Below are 16,233 nucleotides of genomic sequence, written 5' to 3'. Positions count from 1 at the left end.
GAGTGCATGAAAAATGGGTAACAGAACCTTCTCTGTTTTATGGGGGTCTTTACAAGGAAGTTACTATGCCTAGACAGCTGAAACTTTCAATCTGGGGGGTGGTGGAAAACAAAATATCAGTATCTTCAGTGTAAAATATTTCAAATAAAGTGTGTAGCAAGATCATTTTAACTCAAAATTGCAGCTTTTCCGCCCCCACCTCTGCCAAACATAATAAACACACCAGATGAAATAAACCTCAATGCATGGGGAAATTGTTCACAAGGAAATTTAGCAGTAATAAACTCACAGCTCCACAAGTATTTACATTTTTGCTCTGAAAATTAAGATTCCTAAACTGAGAAGACTAGGGACAATTAAAAAACTGGTTTGCATGTTGGCATTACTGAGGAAGTAGAATGACAGGAAATCTCATCTTCTACTCTTACCCATAATGGATAAAATTTGCCGATATAGATTTATACTCATCTAGGACAAATTTAGCAGTTGGTGATGTGAGTAAAGTTTCACCAAGTAACTGCAAAATCTGTGACTTCCAAAATGCTATATCCTGACAGCTGTGACAGAAGCTTAAGTGTATAAAAAGAGTGACATTTACACCTTGTGCTGAAGCCCTGCAGTTATTTTTCTGCTACACTTTTCCTTTTAAGACTTCACAACCATGGGTTGGTGGCTCCCAGTCTGGGACTGGAGGTGAGCAGCAGCAAAATTTCCACACTCTGATTAAATGTTTGATGATGTGAACATGAAGAATGGCCACACCCAGATCACCTAGGCAGCCAGGTGGTTGCTTTTTCTGGGTTTGTGTTTGGTTTATTTATTTTTCTCAAAACCCAAAAACTTCAGACATTTGACCAAGACTTACAGCCTCCACTGTAAGTTTTGGCAATGAGCCACGCAGTTACCCTTTTATTGAAAATACATGGAAACACCTAAGTAGCTCTGCTACTTGCCGGAAGTGTTTGACCCAAAAAATGTGGAAACAACCATTCCTTCTGAGGGCATTGCCAAGAGGCTCCTGTTCCCTGAGCCCTTTCCTAGGGTGCCTGGTGGGTGACGCAGGCCCTGTGCATCCTTCTCTCTTGTCTGTGGTGACCAGCGCAGTTGTGTCAGCAGAGGTTTATGGTGGGTACCAGGAGAATTTTTTGTTTCACAAAGGATGGTCGGACAATAGAACAGGCTGCCCAGGGCAGCGGTCACAGCGCCAGCCTGACAAGAGTTCAACAAGAGTTCGGACAAGGCTCTCAGGCACAGGGTGAGGTTCTTGGGCTGTCCTGTGCAGGGCCAGGAGTTGGATTCGAAGATCCTTGTGGGTCCCTTCCAACTCAGCATATTCTGTGATCCTGCCGGCACGGCAGAGGCGGTGCACCTCGTAATCAAAAACATACAGTTTTAAAAAATGGCCATATCCATGGCAACCTGAACCCGACACCGCCGCAGTCCAGCCCGCTCCCAACGCCTTTACACGTCGCGGAGCGAGGGAGGGAAGGAGGAAGGGAGGAAAGGAAGGACGGAGCGAAGGAATGAGGGAGGGAGGCGGCGCCCCGCGCCCCCTCAGCGTTCCGGCTCCGCCCGCCGGGGGCGCTGCTGCTCCCGCCCCGCCGGCCGCGCGCCGCACCAGCGGCCCCGCGGGGAGACGCGTCCCGCGCCGGGGGCGTGGCGGCGGCCCTGAGTGACGTCCGCTTCGCCCAATGGACGCGCCGCACGCCTGACAGTTAGGCGGGCTCGGCCAATGGAGCGGCGCGGGGGGCGGGCGCGGCGCGGCGCGAGAGGCGCGGCCGGGCGGCGCGGCGGGCAGTCGGCGCGGTGGCGCAGGATGATGCGGCTGTGGCGCTCGGCGCTGCTGCGGGAGCTGCTGCTGCTCGGCCCGCCGGGGGCGGCCGGCGGCGGGGCCCCGGCCCCGGCCCCCGCCGCCGGGACCAGGCGCCTCCAGCCGCCGCTCGCCGCTCTCGGCGCTAGCCCGCCCGCCGCCCGCCGCGGCCCGGCGGCGCTGCCGTCAGCGCGAGGTCTGTGCACCCGCTCGGAGGGAGCCTTGGAGGAGCCGGGGAAGGGGGCGCAGGCGCCGTCGCCGACTCCCGGCGAGACCCCCGCCGACAGCGGCCACAACAATAACCACGGCGGCGGCGGCGGCAAGGAGGTGGCCGTAGGCGGCGGCGGGGAGAAGTGAGTGTGGAGGGGGCGGCGGGCGCGGGGGATGATGCGGAGGCGCCATGTGAGCGCCGCCTCTCCCTCGCACGCGTGGTGCCTGCGGAAGGGGCCGGGCCGGGCGGGCGGGCTCTTCCCCGGCAGGTGCGGGGATCCCGGGGCTGCCGGGGTCCATCCCGGCCGCTCTCCGGGTGCCGCGGGCCCGGCCGGCGGCTCGGAGCGGGAGGGAGGCGCACCCGCACGGCGGGGGCCGTGTGCGCCCCTCGGGCTCCGCTCACTGCGGCGTGGGGCCCAGGCAGCGCCCCGGGCTTCCCCCGCACCTCCGCGGGTCCCGCCCGCTGCGTGCGGCGGTGCCCTCCGTGGGGAGGCCCGGCGCAGGTGCTAGGGTGGCTTTGGTAGCGCTTCCACTTGGCTAAAAATACTTCTCAAGAGAAGCGAAAGCTGTGTCATCTCGCATTAATTATTAAAGACAGTGTGCATGGTGCGTAGTGCTGCCTTGGAAGTTTTTCAGTACTGTCTTCTCCGCCTCTGTATCCACCCGGATGCGTTCCTGGGTAACCTGCCCTGGGGTGACCCAGCCTTGGCAGGGGCACTGGGGACTGGGTGATATCCAGAGATCCCTTCCAGCCCTAACAATTCTGTAATCTAGTGCAGCCAGGGACATATACTGCCATCCGTACGTGGTGAATACAGGTGTTTATAGGTGCTGCAGGATGCGTGCCTGTGCCGAGGTCCTTACTTGTCCCTTAGTGACATAGGTATGTGCACGTAGTAGAAGGATAAGGCTGTATATTTCAATGAAGTTAATACTCCTTCATTCAGAAACTGAAATACTTCTTAAAAAGAACCAACCCACAAAACATCAGAGACAGGTGTATCAGACTGGTTAGTGGATACGGGGAGGTTGGGTATAATGATGAGGTAAATGGTTTGGCAGAGCATTCTTCTCTGTTAGTCTTCAGCATTATGCAAGTCTTGGGTATTCATTTCCTACCACCCCTGCTAGGCTTTTTGAACCTGGGTACATTTAGAATCTCAAATAATCTTTTACAAGAAGTTTGGCAGCTTAACTACAAGCCCCATGAAGACTTCTCCTTTGTATGTGTTTGAAATGTGCCCCATGGCATTCTTGTAGGCACCTTGTGCACTGATTATGGGGTGGCATAATTGAAATTAAACCCAAGCTGTTTTCCCAGGCTTTGCTATGCTTATTATCTAGATGAAAAGAGTAAATGACAGAAGAATCAGGGCTGAGAAAGGAATACCTTGTTTTGACGCTGAGCAAAGTCTATTAGTCTGGAAAAGATTCTACAAAGCCAGTCAGGAAGGCTACAGCCATTAGCTTGTTAATAGTTCTGCTTTTGAGTTGTGGTTTGTGGGGTTTATTTTAGCATTAATTTCAATATGGCAGGTGGGGAGAGAGGCTGTGACCTTGTTCTTCTCTGCCTTTTCCCCCCAGATGTGTTAACTATTCAGCCTGCTTCAGTGGGGTACAGCCTGCTTTAAATGCATCACCAGTTACTTCTGCTGTCAGATGCCTTAAAAAATGCATGCCCGTCAGGTTATGTAACTGTATGCAATATAATACATGATCATAATGGGTATTATTTTTAAATTTATGCCATTGTTCAACAAATACAAAGTCTCCTCTTTGAATTAGCTCTCTATATAATGTTTTGGAACAAAAAAGTATTCTTTTATATTCAAATAAGTGTGATTTATAAAGGCTGCAATTCTGTTTTCAAGCAGAAATACACAAAGACATTAAAAACTTTGGGGAAAAACCAGCATGACAGCTGTGATGGGTTTTTGAGGGTATTGCAAAAGTGATTTATTGAAGAGGTGACATTTTCTTAAACTGAGCTGTTATTAGCTTCCTACAGCTAGCATCAATTAGGGAAATTATTTAATTTCTAACATGTGTGGTAAAGCTACCAGTTAAAGACTTTTTTGGCTTTTGACAAACGGATGTATTTGAAAGTTAGATGATTGTTCTTTAAATCTTACTGCAAAATGAACAGGGAGAAATACTGTAAAACATCTAGCATGAAGTTACAAACACAGGAAAAGCTAGAAACTTTCTTTTAATTTCAGGTTGTGCAGGAATTCCTGGTGGCACATTAGTCAGGCTGCTGGATACTTTCATTCTTACTTTTCTTGAAGCAGGACTCTGATAATGTTCCTTCAAGCATTTGTAAATGGTACATTCCATGTGGAAATCATTGCTATATTAATACAGAGTGCAAGGTTGAGTAGAAAAGTGAGGTTCTTCAAAAGACAGGTGTCTGAACTGCATTGACAACTGGGCAAAGTCTGTGCAGTCTGTATTCTGCTGATTCCAGCACTTTGCCATCCATAGTGGCTTAACATTTGAGTGGTGTTTGACAAATGGTTTGTGGACTCAACTGGCAATAGCCTTTTTCTTTTTTAGTTAGTGTTGGGGGCTATTTTTTTTTCTATTTGATTATAAGATCATGGTTCTGGGATACTGAAATAACCCATTATGTCAAAAGACAGCAGTAAGGTTTTCCTGTTTATTTGCTTTTCTGACACTCCTTGTGTACAGAGTAGGAGTTGTGAGTAAAACTTAAAATGTTCTGTGGAAACACTATACAGAAATTTACCACAGTTCAGTTCCTCATAGTGAGAATAAATTTTGAGGTCTGTGGCTGATGAAATAACTAGTATCCCATTGCATAACCAGATCCCCTGGTGCACTTTTTCCATAACATCTTCCACTATCTCCTTATCCTTGCTATCCAGCCTTCACACTGTGTATCCAACAGAAACTTAAAGGAAAAATAATTGAGCTTAAACTGAGAGTGGTCACAGACCAGTACATTTAATTAATAGGAATTGTGGATTAAAACAGAATAGTATCTATGCTCATGCCTGCGTTATTAAAAAACAGCAGCCTAATACCCTCCTAAGTTATAAATGTGTGTAATATTTTATATGCTTTGTTCCTGCTTTCAGTATAACTCTTCTTCACTTGCTTTTACTTTCAGTGTAAGAGTTGCTCTTGCATCTGGACAGTTAAGGGATGAAACAGTTTATCTTAGTAGAAGCTGTTTCTAATTAAAAAGGCCTTGTGAGAGGGAGGAGCAAAACATAAGTGATCCTAACTTTTGAATGCTAAATTGCTCACTTTTTTTAGCTAGGTAGCAATAGTGCTAGATGCTAGTATATAGAATATCACCAAACAGTTAAAGGAAGTGTTTTGTTTTGGTTTTTTAATGACAAGGAAGTGGTAGTGCCCTTTTTTAAGGGCAGGGATGAATTCTGGAGATACTTTTCAAAATAAATTTGCTTTTGCAGGCCAGATAACAGAGGAATAACAAGTAACCAGGCAGTGTTTCATTTTGCTGATACTTTTGATGGAATGTGGATACAATAATCAGAGATGCCGGAAACAGGAGTGCACTTTTATTAGGCCTTTCGTAACTTCTGTAGAGGCCAAGGTTTTGAAGCTGGAGTTTTTTTGGTTTTTTTTCTTCTGACCAGAAACACTTTGTTAGCTACTAAACACGTCTATCTTTGGTCTGAGTTTATAAATATGTAGTTTGCTCTTGAACCTTGGTAGTTCCTGGGTAAATAGCCGCCCACCTCTGTTATGGGACCAGTGTCTCACTATAGGAGTGGACAGAAAGCAGTTACTTACTGACTGGACCAGTGCTGGAGATACAACCAAGATATACAGCATCTGTAGCATGGTGACTTCTTCAAGGTGCCTGTCTTAGAGTGGCTGCTGACTGTGACTTGTAGCTTCCATAGAACCCCAAAATAGTTTGGATTGGAAGAGACCATTTAAAGGTCACTTAGTCCAAACCCCCCTCTGCAATGAGCAGGGACATCTTCAACCAGATCAGGCTGCTCAGAGCCTCATGCAATCTGACCTTGAATGTTTCCAGGGGTGAGGCATTTACCACTTCACTGGGCAGTCTCTTCCAGCATTTCACCACCCTCACCATATAATTTCTTCATTATATCAAATATAAAGCTGCCCTCTTTTAGTGGAAAACCATTACGCCTCGTCCCGTTGCGACCCTGCTAAAAGCTTGTCCCCATCTCTTATAGACTCACTGTAGGTACTGAAGGGCTGCAGTGAGGCCTCCCAGGACCCCCCTCTTCTCCAGACTGAGCAACCCTAGTTCTCTGAGCCTTACCTCTTAGGGGGGAGGTGCTCATCCCTCTGGCCATCTTGGAGGCTTCCTCCAGACCTGCTCCAGTGGGCTGGTGTCATTCCTGTGCTGAGGGCCCCACAGCTGAGTGTAGTACTCTGTGTGGGGTCTCAGCAGAGCGGAGCAAAGGGGAAAATCCTCTCCCTTGACCTGCTGCCCACACTGCTCTGGATGCAGCCCAGGACACATTTGGCTCCAAGTGCCTGTGCCCGGGTCGTGTCCAGCCTCTCCTCCACCTGCACCCACAAATCCTTCTCGGCAGGGCTGCTCTTCATCTGTTCTTCCCCCAGGCAGTGTTGATTCCAGGAGTTACATGGCCCAGGTGTAGAACCCTGCATTTTATCTTGCTGACCTTCAGGAGGTTCACACCTGAACAAGCTTCTTGAGTGTGTCCAGGTCCCTCTGGATATTGGCCCATCCCTCAGGCTTGTCACCTGCACCACTCAGCTTGGTGTCATTGGCAAACTTGCTGAGGCTTCATTCGGTCCCACTGTCACTGTCGTTGATGAAGATCTTCAATGGTTCCTGAGGGACCATTGTTTGTGACAGTAATTGTAACCTCATTTTTATGACTGGTGTCATATTTGTTAATAATGCCTGAAACTATTATTAGCAATGTCATAATTTTATATCATTTATTGTTCTGTAAATCCTGTTCTACATTTTGGCAGTTCTGTCCTGAAGTACTGAGTAAGAATCTTCCACATTATTTGAAATTTAATCTTGTTTTTATCCTAGAAATTTAGCATCTGTTAAAATGAAGTCCCCCCCCTTCCACCCCAGAATCTGTTGTAGACATTGTGCTGATGGAAAAGGAGGAACTGAAAGAAGGATTGCAAAATCCTTGTGCTTGGAATTCCTATGTCGGTTTTATTTTGTATTTTAAAAAACAGTCCACTAGTATTGTAGTCCACATATTAGTATACTGGCAAAAAAGTCTAGTTGTTTAATAGTCTTTTTTTTTTTTTTTTTCAAGAAGGTAAAGAAATATCAAAAGTCATTATTCATGAAATAGGTAAACTGGAATTTCCACTTAATTTGACTGTGAAAATTGCAAGTCCCCTGACCTGAAAAACAGCTTTTTGTGTGTGTGGAACAGACTTATCTTGCTAAGTGTGTTCACAGTGCCAAAACACATCTTTTAGGTTAAGCAAACATTAGTTACTGACATCACTGATCTGATAAACTGCAGAGCAAGCCTTTTCACCCCTATTTAGCTGATAAACTTTACCAAAAGATGGACTATTTGACAAGGAGCAATTTTCTGTAAATGTATTGAATGTCATCCTCTTTGCTTTGGTCATCTGTTCAGCCCCGTTGTTTAATTAGGCTGAGTGACCCAATATTGAACAACAGCAGATGTGAAAGATAGGAAAACCACGTTGAGAGATTTTCTGTGTGAAAGGTGCACATCTCTTTAATAGATTAAAATCTTATGAAGAGGCAGGTAAAATCTTGGTTAAATGGCTGAAGTATTTTTCTGCATCTTTTCAGATAGAAATTACGTACTTGGAACAGCTGTAAAATTAAGTAATTGCTCAGAAATGTGTAATTAAATAGGTTATCAGTTAACATTTCTCAGTGTATTTGCTGGCTAATTTTGCCAACGTGAAATAGGAAAATTTCCTCTGCCAGACATTCACCAGCCCTGGAATGACTTGTGTAGCAGAGACATTCCTTAAAACATGAAATCTTGACATTTTGGGGAGCTCAGTTGAATGCTTTATGTAAATGATGAAGATGTAAGGGTGTAGATGATGTAACTTAGCATAACTTTTAAAATTAGTTCCCTGCAGAATTAGGATGTAGATATTCTAAAGCTTTAGTTGCTGTGTTGGTAGTTCTGGTTCTGTTGGCTTTGCTGGACATACTGTCCCAAAAGATTGAAAGTGAAACATGCTGCCTGGAAGACCTGAATATTCTTTAGGAAAAGGGCTGTTCAGTAATTTGCTTGAGGTAGTTGCAAACGTTTGTCTTGGTTGAATTGCCAGCCTGTCTGTGCATTAGTCAGTCAGCATAATTTAAATTAAAAAAAAAATCTAGACTGTGAGACAAGGAAAGTTCTGTTGGCTTACAAAGCTGTCTTCTGTTCTTAGTATGTAAGTACAGGGTTTTAAATTGGAAAATGAAAGGTGATATTTTTTACTGCTGGTTTTCACAGCTAGTTACAAGGAAAGGAGGGAGGCAAGGGCAATCTAGAGGTTGTCTTAAATTTATAAGGGTATTGGGATATAATCATATTTTTATTAGAAATAATCATAAATCTGACTTGTATAAGTATTGGGAGAGAGAGGATTAAACGTCAGTCAGTAAGATTGCATTGGCCTATCTGGGGTCTGTGCTTAGCTGTAGCATTTTATTTTTGCAGTTATAACCCTGAGTTCTGTTATTCAAAGAATTACTAATCTCTTGACAACTTCAGTGACTAGAATTTGGACCTACTTTTTGTAAACACATGCATAAATATATAAAATTATATAAATTGCCAATAAGCATTCTAGTTTCAGGCAATAGTTTATCTATTACTGTATAGGAAAAAAATATTGCCAGTATTAATAGCTTATAAGATAAACCTTTAAAATGGATGGTTAAAATAATGTAAGACTGCATATTCTGATTTTAGTTACTATCTACATATTTTTTTCTTTTGGTTTTATGTATCTTTGTCTTTTTTTTTTTTTTTTTTTTTTGCCTGGAAACAAACCTGGGCACTTCAGGTGACCAAAGAATTAGAATCCCTTTGCTGTCACTGTCCCTCTGTCTGGAAGTGTAGTGGGCACTGCTTACAGGTCAAGTGTAAAGACTTGCCCTGTAAGCAGTGCCTGCTGCATGTGCTTTGGAATATCAGGGAATATTTTTATACTTTTTACAGGTTAATTCTGTCAACTTCAAATGGAAGGGAAAGCTGTCAGTACTACAGCTTTCTGTCTTAGAAGGATTCAGAGTGCTTAGTTTGGCAGGTTTCCTTCAGTTTTCACATGAAATGGAGATGCAGGGAATGAAAACCTGCAGGTGTAGGGGAAGCATATCTCAGAGTGAAACAGGTAACACCTGGGACCCTTGGAGGGTGGTGAGTTTACACTGATAAGCACAGTGACCATTAAAGGTGCATCTACACTGGGTTTACTTAGCTAAGTAGGTGTGATGAGAGTCACTCCTTCTGCTTCAGGTACTCTATTATGCTGCAGATGGCTTTGCTTGTTTCATGGTAACTGATGGGGCTTACATAAGCTTCTGGAAGGATAAGGACTTTAGGGCTCCTCTGTAGAGTCCTGAAAAAGGGACTGTTTGGAAGAAAATATTACACATTTATCATCTCCTTCTTTTGCCTGTAGAACAGTTGGGTCAGTATGCTTTACAACTTCATTATGAGGCATGTACATCCTGGAATCTTAAAAATAATTTATCCTCAGCAAGTAATATACCTATCCTTGGTAACATCAAAAAGAGGGATATGTGATTAATCTTCTCCCAAAAATATCTAAATATAATCTTAGCGGTAAATGTATAACAGTAAAAATATGACTAAACTGCAGTTAAGAATGTTTGCTACTGCAAAATCTGTGTATGCTACTTGAAATATTACCATTTTCTTTCTACTTGCAGTCTAACTAGGCTTTATGTTCACTGATGAAAATGTTCTTTGAAATAAGTGGTAGCAGTGAAAATGTGTTTCCCTGAGGATAATGCAAAAATATGTATAAATAAAAATAGGCACTAAAATAATCTATGCTTTTTTTTCTGTTTTCCAGTAAAGTGAAACAAGGTCTCCTTCCCAGCTTAGAAGATCTGCTTTTCTATACTATAGCAGAAGGACAAGAAAAAATACCAGTTCATAAATTCATAACTGTAAGTTTACTGTTCCAAAGTGCTGTATGAAAGGTAACTACTGCAAGGTTATTTTAACATTTTAAATGCAAGAATGCAGAGCAAAGAATTTCTGTTGTACTTGTTTATCTGCGGGAAGGAACATACTATTTCTCCCCCAGTGTTGTTTCTGTAGTTAAGTAAGAGAATGAGTATATTAATGTTATTATTCACTTCTTTGATGTGCAAAAGAGTATGCTTGAAAGCAGCTGTGCCTGTGGCATAGCTCGGTAGTATTAGTGCTTGTGTAAAATGTAGCTGGATTTCAAATAACATTAATGTTTTGACATTAAGTGCAGCCAAAATGGCCAAAGGAAATTGCTAAAGAAACAGTGAAGTGTCACAATGTCTCTGTTGATGATGCATTGGCAGGTCTCTTATGGTGATAAATGCTGAGCAGTAGATAACTTGATTGTAATAACATATCTTTTCACTTAGTAATTATTGTTTTATTGTAATAGGCACTCAAATCTACAGGATTACGTACATCTGATCCTCGATTGAAAGAGTGCATGGATATGCTAAGACTGACTCTTCAGACTACTTCAGATGGTGTTATGCTGGACAAAGACCTTTTTAAAAAGTAAACTTTCTGTCAATTATGTAACTGTATATTTCTGAGTGAATGCTGTCTGTGTGTTACTGAGTGCTGTCTTAAGGAGAGACATGAGGTATATAAATTGATTAGAAAGGGAGTCAAACACACATTCCTGATACTGTTTTGATAAAAGTTAGTTCTCAGATTTCATGCAGCAGACAGGCTGTCTCATCTCCACAAGAAATTAATATGTCAGTATTGTTTGCATGTGTGTCTGACCCCATACTGCAACTCTTGGTCAGATGCCAAACAAAATTAATTGATGCAGCATTGTGATATTCACATCCTCTGGACAGAGAGACATAATTCTGTCTCTCAGGATTTTTGGAGAAGCACAGAGAGAAGAAGAGAAAACAATCTCTATCTCTGCTCCTTTGCTTTCCCCATGTGGAATGTGGTATGGAGATTGTTTACCTGAAGTGATGGCTGGGTTGGGTTCTGGTGGACGTTTTTTGGGTTCAGTGACCAATTGGATCCAGCTGTGGCTCGGGTTCTCAGCAGAGAGTCACTAGTTTTGTTAGTTAGATAGGTAAGTAAGAACTAAGTATGTAGAATAGAACAGTATCTCTTTAAGTAGTGTATTAATGTAATATAGTATAGTTTTACTAAAGCTATCCTTCAGCCTTCTGATCTGGAGCCAGACATCATTATTTCTTCCCTGAGATGGGGTTTGCTGCATTTTTACTATACAGCATGAAGTGTTATTATGATTACATAAAATTGCTCTCTCACTGTATTGTCAGTTTTTAGTCTGAAGTTCAGGATGCTGCTTCTGTATGGCGAGATGTTCAAAGCATGTATATAAAAGTGAGTGTGTGGAAAATGGTGACGTTAAATTTCAAGATACGTGGAGATGAGAGGGGTTAGGATTGCAGCCATTGGTCTGTTTTGGAAATGATCTGTGTGCTATATTTTAGTGATGCTTTTGTGTGGTTTTTTTAGCAAAGTCTGTAGTCAGCTGAAAAGCATAAGCACTGTTCAGGTTGTCTTCTGTTCATTTCAAGCACACTCGTTTGCTCCTCTAACAGTTTTTGTATGCCAAAAGATTGGAAATACAGAGGCTCTTAAATTTTGAAATGATAGTTTTAGGCTATTTTTCTGTCTGCATTTTTATTCCATTTGCAGGGTAAATCATAATACCTAAAACTTATTTGAACATACAATTTTTAAAGTGCATATATGTAATACAGATATTTTATGTACATATAGGTATATAAAATATATACAGTATATGCTTATGCTATACTATGTATTTACATAGTTTATGTAAGTATAAATATATAAACAGAAAAGTATATATATATATAAATAAACATTTTTGGAAATAGATTGAGAAAAAGTTAATGTCTGTGTGTGCAGCAAAAAAGCCAGTCAACTCCTTAAGCAGATAATTTGTAAAGGTCCAGCATGGACTAACTTTAGTCCTGTATTAAATTTTAGACCTCGTCTTCACTGTTTTTAATGTCAGCAGAGTAAGAACTCCAAATTGTTAGAATCAGAAACCTTCTTGGGTGTATGGATGGATTGGAAAGGAAATGCATTTGCTGTTATGTGTTACATTTATACTAAAAGGCTTATTTGTCACAGTAAACTGAATTATGTTTTAGGCAAGGGCTCTGCACTGGAAAAAGAACTGATTGCTAATTAGCAGGATTATCTTATGTTCTGTGTCACATCTCTGGGATTTGATCCTCTGTGTGAGGAGAGTAGTCATTACTATAACAATTTGTGAAAAGCTTACATGGTTGCTTCTTGTGTAGGAAGAGTTTTGAATGTAAAGATTATGCAGAGGTGGAGAAATGACTCTTCACACAGCAAGCTTTTCTTTGCAGCAGCAGAAGGTTCCTTTGTAACCTTTTTTATAAATTAAAAACCCCTGAATTTCAGTTAACTCTTCCATGTAGGGACACTGCATTTGTTGTGAAGAGGATTGCACAGGGTCCCTGTATTTTCTTCTACAAGTGTTTAAGGTGTGAAATATAATAATGTATCTAGTCAGCTGTATTTATGTCAGGACTTGAAAGCTTCAGTTTCCCAGACATAAAAGTCAGTGGTGTAATTCTCCTCATGAATTTGAACCCAAAGCTGCCAATATCAAGGTTAAGTAATCTGGAATAGTGGTAGCATAAATTTGACTAAATCAATCAAGTCCAGTAGAAATTACCTGTAAGATACACAAGCTCATGCATGTGTATTGTCTGTCATTCTGTATGCATTTTTAGTGGTTCTAAACATTAGGCTCCAATTCTACTAAAATTGCATTATTTTGGTTTTTTGGCTTTACAGCACTCTCCACATCAGAAAGAATCCTCATGTTACAGGCAGAATAACTTGGACTTTTAATCTTTCATCTGCAGAATTTCTTGAGTTGAAGATTTCTGAGGTGCATGTTTCGGAGGGAGAGTTGCTAAATTAATGAATTAGCTTTTGATGTTGCATTTGTGTAACATAATATGGTCTTTGCTGGATGAGACCAGGCTGCTGCTGAAGGCAGTGTAACATGTTGGTTAGCTTGCTGTGAGAATATTTTTCTTTCCTTTTTAGTACTACTTAATATAATAGTACTCACAATTCATCTGTTTTTAGATGAAACTTGGGCTGCTTTGTGTAGGGAAGCAGTAATAAGCAATCTGAGTCAGAACTTGAAAAATAATGGATAAGCCTAACAAGGTGGTACAGGAAGCAAAGTGATCCTAACTTTATGCTAGAGAACAAAGATGCAATTTCCAAAACTCCTCAAACTGTTGCTTTCAAACTTGGTTATACAAGTCATTGACAGTTAATATTGATCATAAGACTTGCAGCCTAATCTTCCTAACCAAAACGTATCTGGAAAAATTTATAGTTTGAAATGACATTTTCTAAAGTGTGGTAAGAAATGCTTGGATTTGGATTTGACAAGAGAGGTTGTTTTTTTCTTTTTTTTTTCAGGCTGAGATTGTAAAGTTTGTTAAAATGGAAGAATGTAAAGTTGGACATTTTTAGTATACCTATCCTGAACACCACTAAACTATGTGAGCGATAAGGGCCCAGTTGTTCACAATATTTGACTGTAGAAAGGTTTTTATTTATCAGTATAATTATTTACTTAAATTTCTCCCTGTGATCTTTTCCTATTACTCCACTTCTTTGGAGCCTGAGGCCAGCCATCTCCAGAGGGTTACCTGGAACATAATTAGTTAATTACTTCGGTGGGGAGGAGATGTCAGCTGCAGAATTTTAGAGGCTGTCGTGGCTCATGTCCTGGCTGACTGAAAACTGTCAAACGTGTTTAGTGTCCTGTTAAAGGGAGACCCAAGAACTCTGTTATTTTGTTCATGCACCTATTGTTCTGAATTCCCATCTAGATTACTTGAGCCCTTGTATTTAATTTAGTCTGTGAATTTATACAATTTGGTTGGGTAAAATACCCAGGATAAATACCCAGACAGTGACCTGGGCAGAGTCTGGGAAAAATTGTACATGATAAATAGTGCTTTACCAGCACAACCATTTCTGTAGTGAGTTTTAATCCCTACAGTAAAGGGAGTGAACTGCTGAACTGAGCATCACAGGCTTGGTGTAAATTTTAAGTGTATATAAATGCCCTTCTTGTTTCAGAAACATAATGTGATCTTAAGAGCACTGTATTTCAGTGCATAGTGCCTTTTTGTTTTCCAGACTTTGTATTGAATTGTTCTAAAAGATTTGGGTGAACTTCAGAAATTTGTTTTTTCTTATAGGAGTGCTTAACGCTGCTCGGGTAGTACAGACAATATAGAAGTGCATCTGAAGTTTGAACCTAGTGCATGTTATGTTGTTACTCCTTCTGCACACATAGCTGCCATCAGTGTTATTAATTACTTTTGAAAAGGGGTTTTGCACCTAGAGTAGGTGACTCTAATTGGAAGCTGCTGGGAGCAAAAGCAAACAGCAGTTTTCACAAGATACAGGAAAAAAATGTGACAGATTGCAATAAAAACAACTCAACCGCAATTTTAACATAGGCTAAGAAAGCACCGTATTACAAACAGCAGTTTGTAAAGTGTGTACATCGGAAACTTCAGTTTCTCTTTCACTTTCGGAGAGTAGTGCCTATCAGCATTTGAAATGGGTATCAGTTGAATTTTAGATAAAGTCCTGGAAGTAGGAGGAGTTTAAAGGCTTAGAAAAAGAGGGGGGGATTCAAAGAGAGGATAATTCTGTCTCTTCACTGGTCTTCGTGCACCTTCATTTTGAACTGATGATGACTTTTAATACTAAGGTTATTGAAATCTATTCTAATTGAAAACAGCTCCCTAAAAATTATTTATTTTTCTGAATAAGTCTTAATTGGAAGGTATGCTCTTCATGGTACCATGTGCCTAGATGTTCTTAACTTTCCATTTGCCTGCATTAATAGTATGTGTCTGCTTCTGTCAACAGTGCCAGAAAGCACGGTGTGAAGGTGTTAACAGTTTGTTTGCTGCTAAACCTGCCTTTGTGCTCCTTGCCCTGGGATCGGGCTGTTAATACCTTTTATCAGGTCGTGTTTCAACTGACTTGATAATTGCTCTCCTCTCTCACCCACGGACACACCACTTTCAGCGTGTCTCAGTTTGTGTTTTCATCCTTCCTTCTGTTTGTCCTAGATAAGTCCTTTCCTTTTTACCTCATCCGTTTTTTAGCTGTCCCAGATGGGCTGACGTTCAGAGGGTGTGGCCGATAGTGTAACTGTTTTCTGGGCTGAAAGGCGACAGAGATTCCTTAAGTGCTGCGGATATGAAAGAAGAAAGTTGCAATATTTCAGGATATGTTATCGAGTTTTTCCACAGGGTTTTTTTCTCATTAAGAATGGAATCACGTTCCAATTTGGTCTGTTGGCAACGTTCTCACCTTAGTTCACAGTGAAAAGGTTAAGTGAGAGAAAGCAACCCTGAACCTCCCAAGTCTGATTTAACTCTGAAATTAGCACTTTTTTACACAAGGACTGGGTTAGATAAACTTGAGATGGTTTGATCCCAAGAATTGGGTGCTTAAGATGCCTTTTGCAAGCTGAGGTGCTACTTGAAGGCAGGTTGATAATACCTTGCAGTACAGCTTCACAGTTGAAACTTCAAAAGAGAGCTTTAAGTAGAAAGGAATAAAAAGGAATGCAGTAAAGCTATTGCAACTAATTTTAAAAAATAGAGTGGCAAATCAGAAAAGTAATAAGGACTTGGTCTTGTAGGCATGTAGCTTCAAGGCACTGAATGTCCTAATTAAATAACATGTAATTGCTTTTTCACAGTACATTGTCAAAGTACTAATAAATGTTTTTAACTTTTTGCAGGTGTGTACAGAGTAATATTGTGTTGCTTACTCAAGCTTTCAGAAGGAAGTTTGTCATTCCAGATTTTATGTCATTTACTTCCCATATTGATGAGCTATATGAAAGTGCTAAAAAACAATCTGGAGGAAAGGTAACCTCTTTATAAATTCAAC

General features: G+C 41.4%; 1 protein-coding gene across 2 annotated transcripts in view; it reads left to right on the top strand.

The window, feature by feature from the left end:
• Positions 1-1,764: 1,764 nt before the first annotated feature.
• GLS (glutaminase) overlaps positions 1,765-16,233 on the top strand; it is a 61,879-nt gene continuing 47,410 nt past the window's right edge. Inside the window, exons 1-4 of one of the 2 annotated variants that reach the window (XM_030277829.4) lie at positions 1,765-2,163; positions 10,079-10,175; positions 10,655-10,776; positions 16,082-16,211. In XM_030277829.4, coding sequence (XP_030133689.2) covers positions 1,817-2,163; positions 10,079-10,175; positions 10,655-10,776; positions 16,082-16,211 — 696 coding nt within the window. In that variant the 5' untranslated portion in view covers positions 1,765-1,816. The remainder of the gene's footprint in view (positions 2,164-10,078; positions 10,176-10,654; positions 10,777-16,081; positions 16,212-16,233) is intronic. The other variant, XM_030277830.4, reaches the window with a different exon arrangement.

This window comes from Taeniopygia guttata, chromosome 7 (assembly GCF_048771995.1).
Source record: "Taeniopygia guttata chromosome 7, bTaeGut7.mat, whole genome shotgun sequence".
Taxonomy (NCBI): Eukaryota; Metazoa; Chordata; class Aves; order Passeriformes; family Estrildidae; genus Taeniopygia; species Taeniopygia guttata.
Note: the sequence above shows the minus strand (reverse complement) of the source record. Positions and strands in the feature narration are given on the sequence as shown.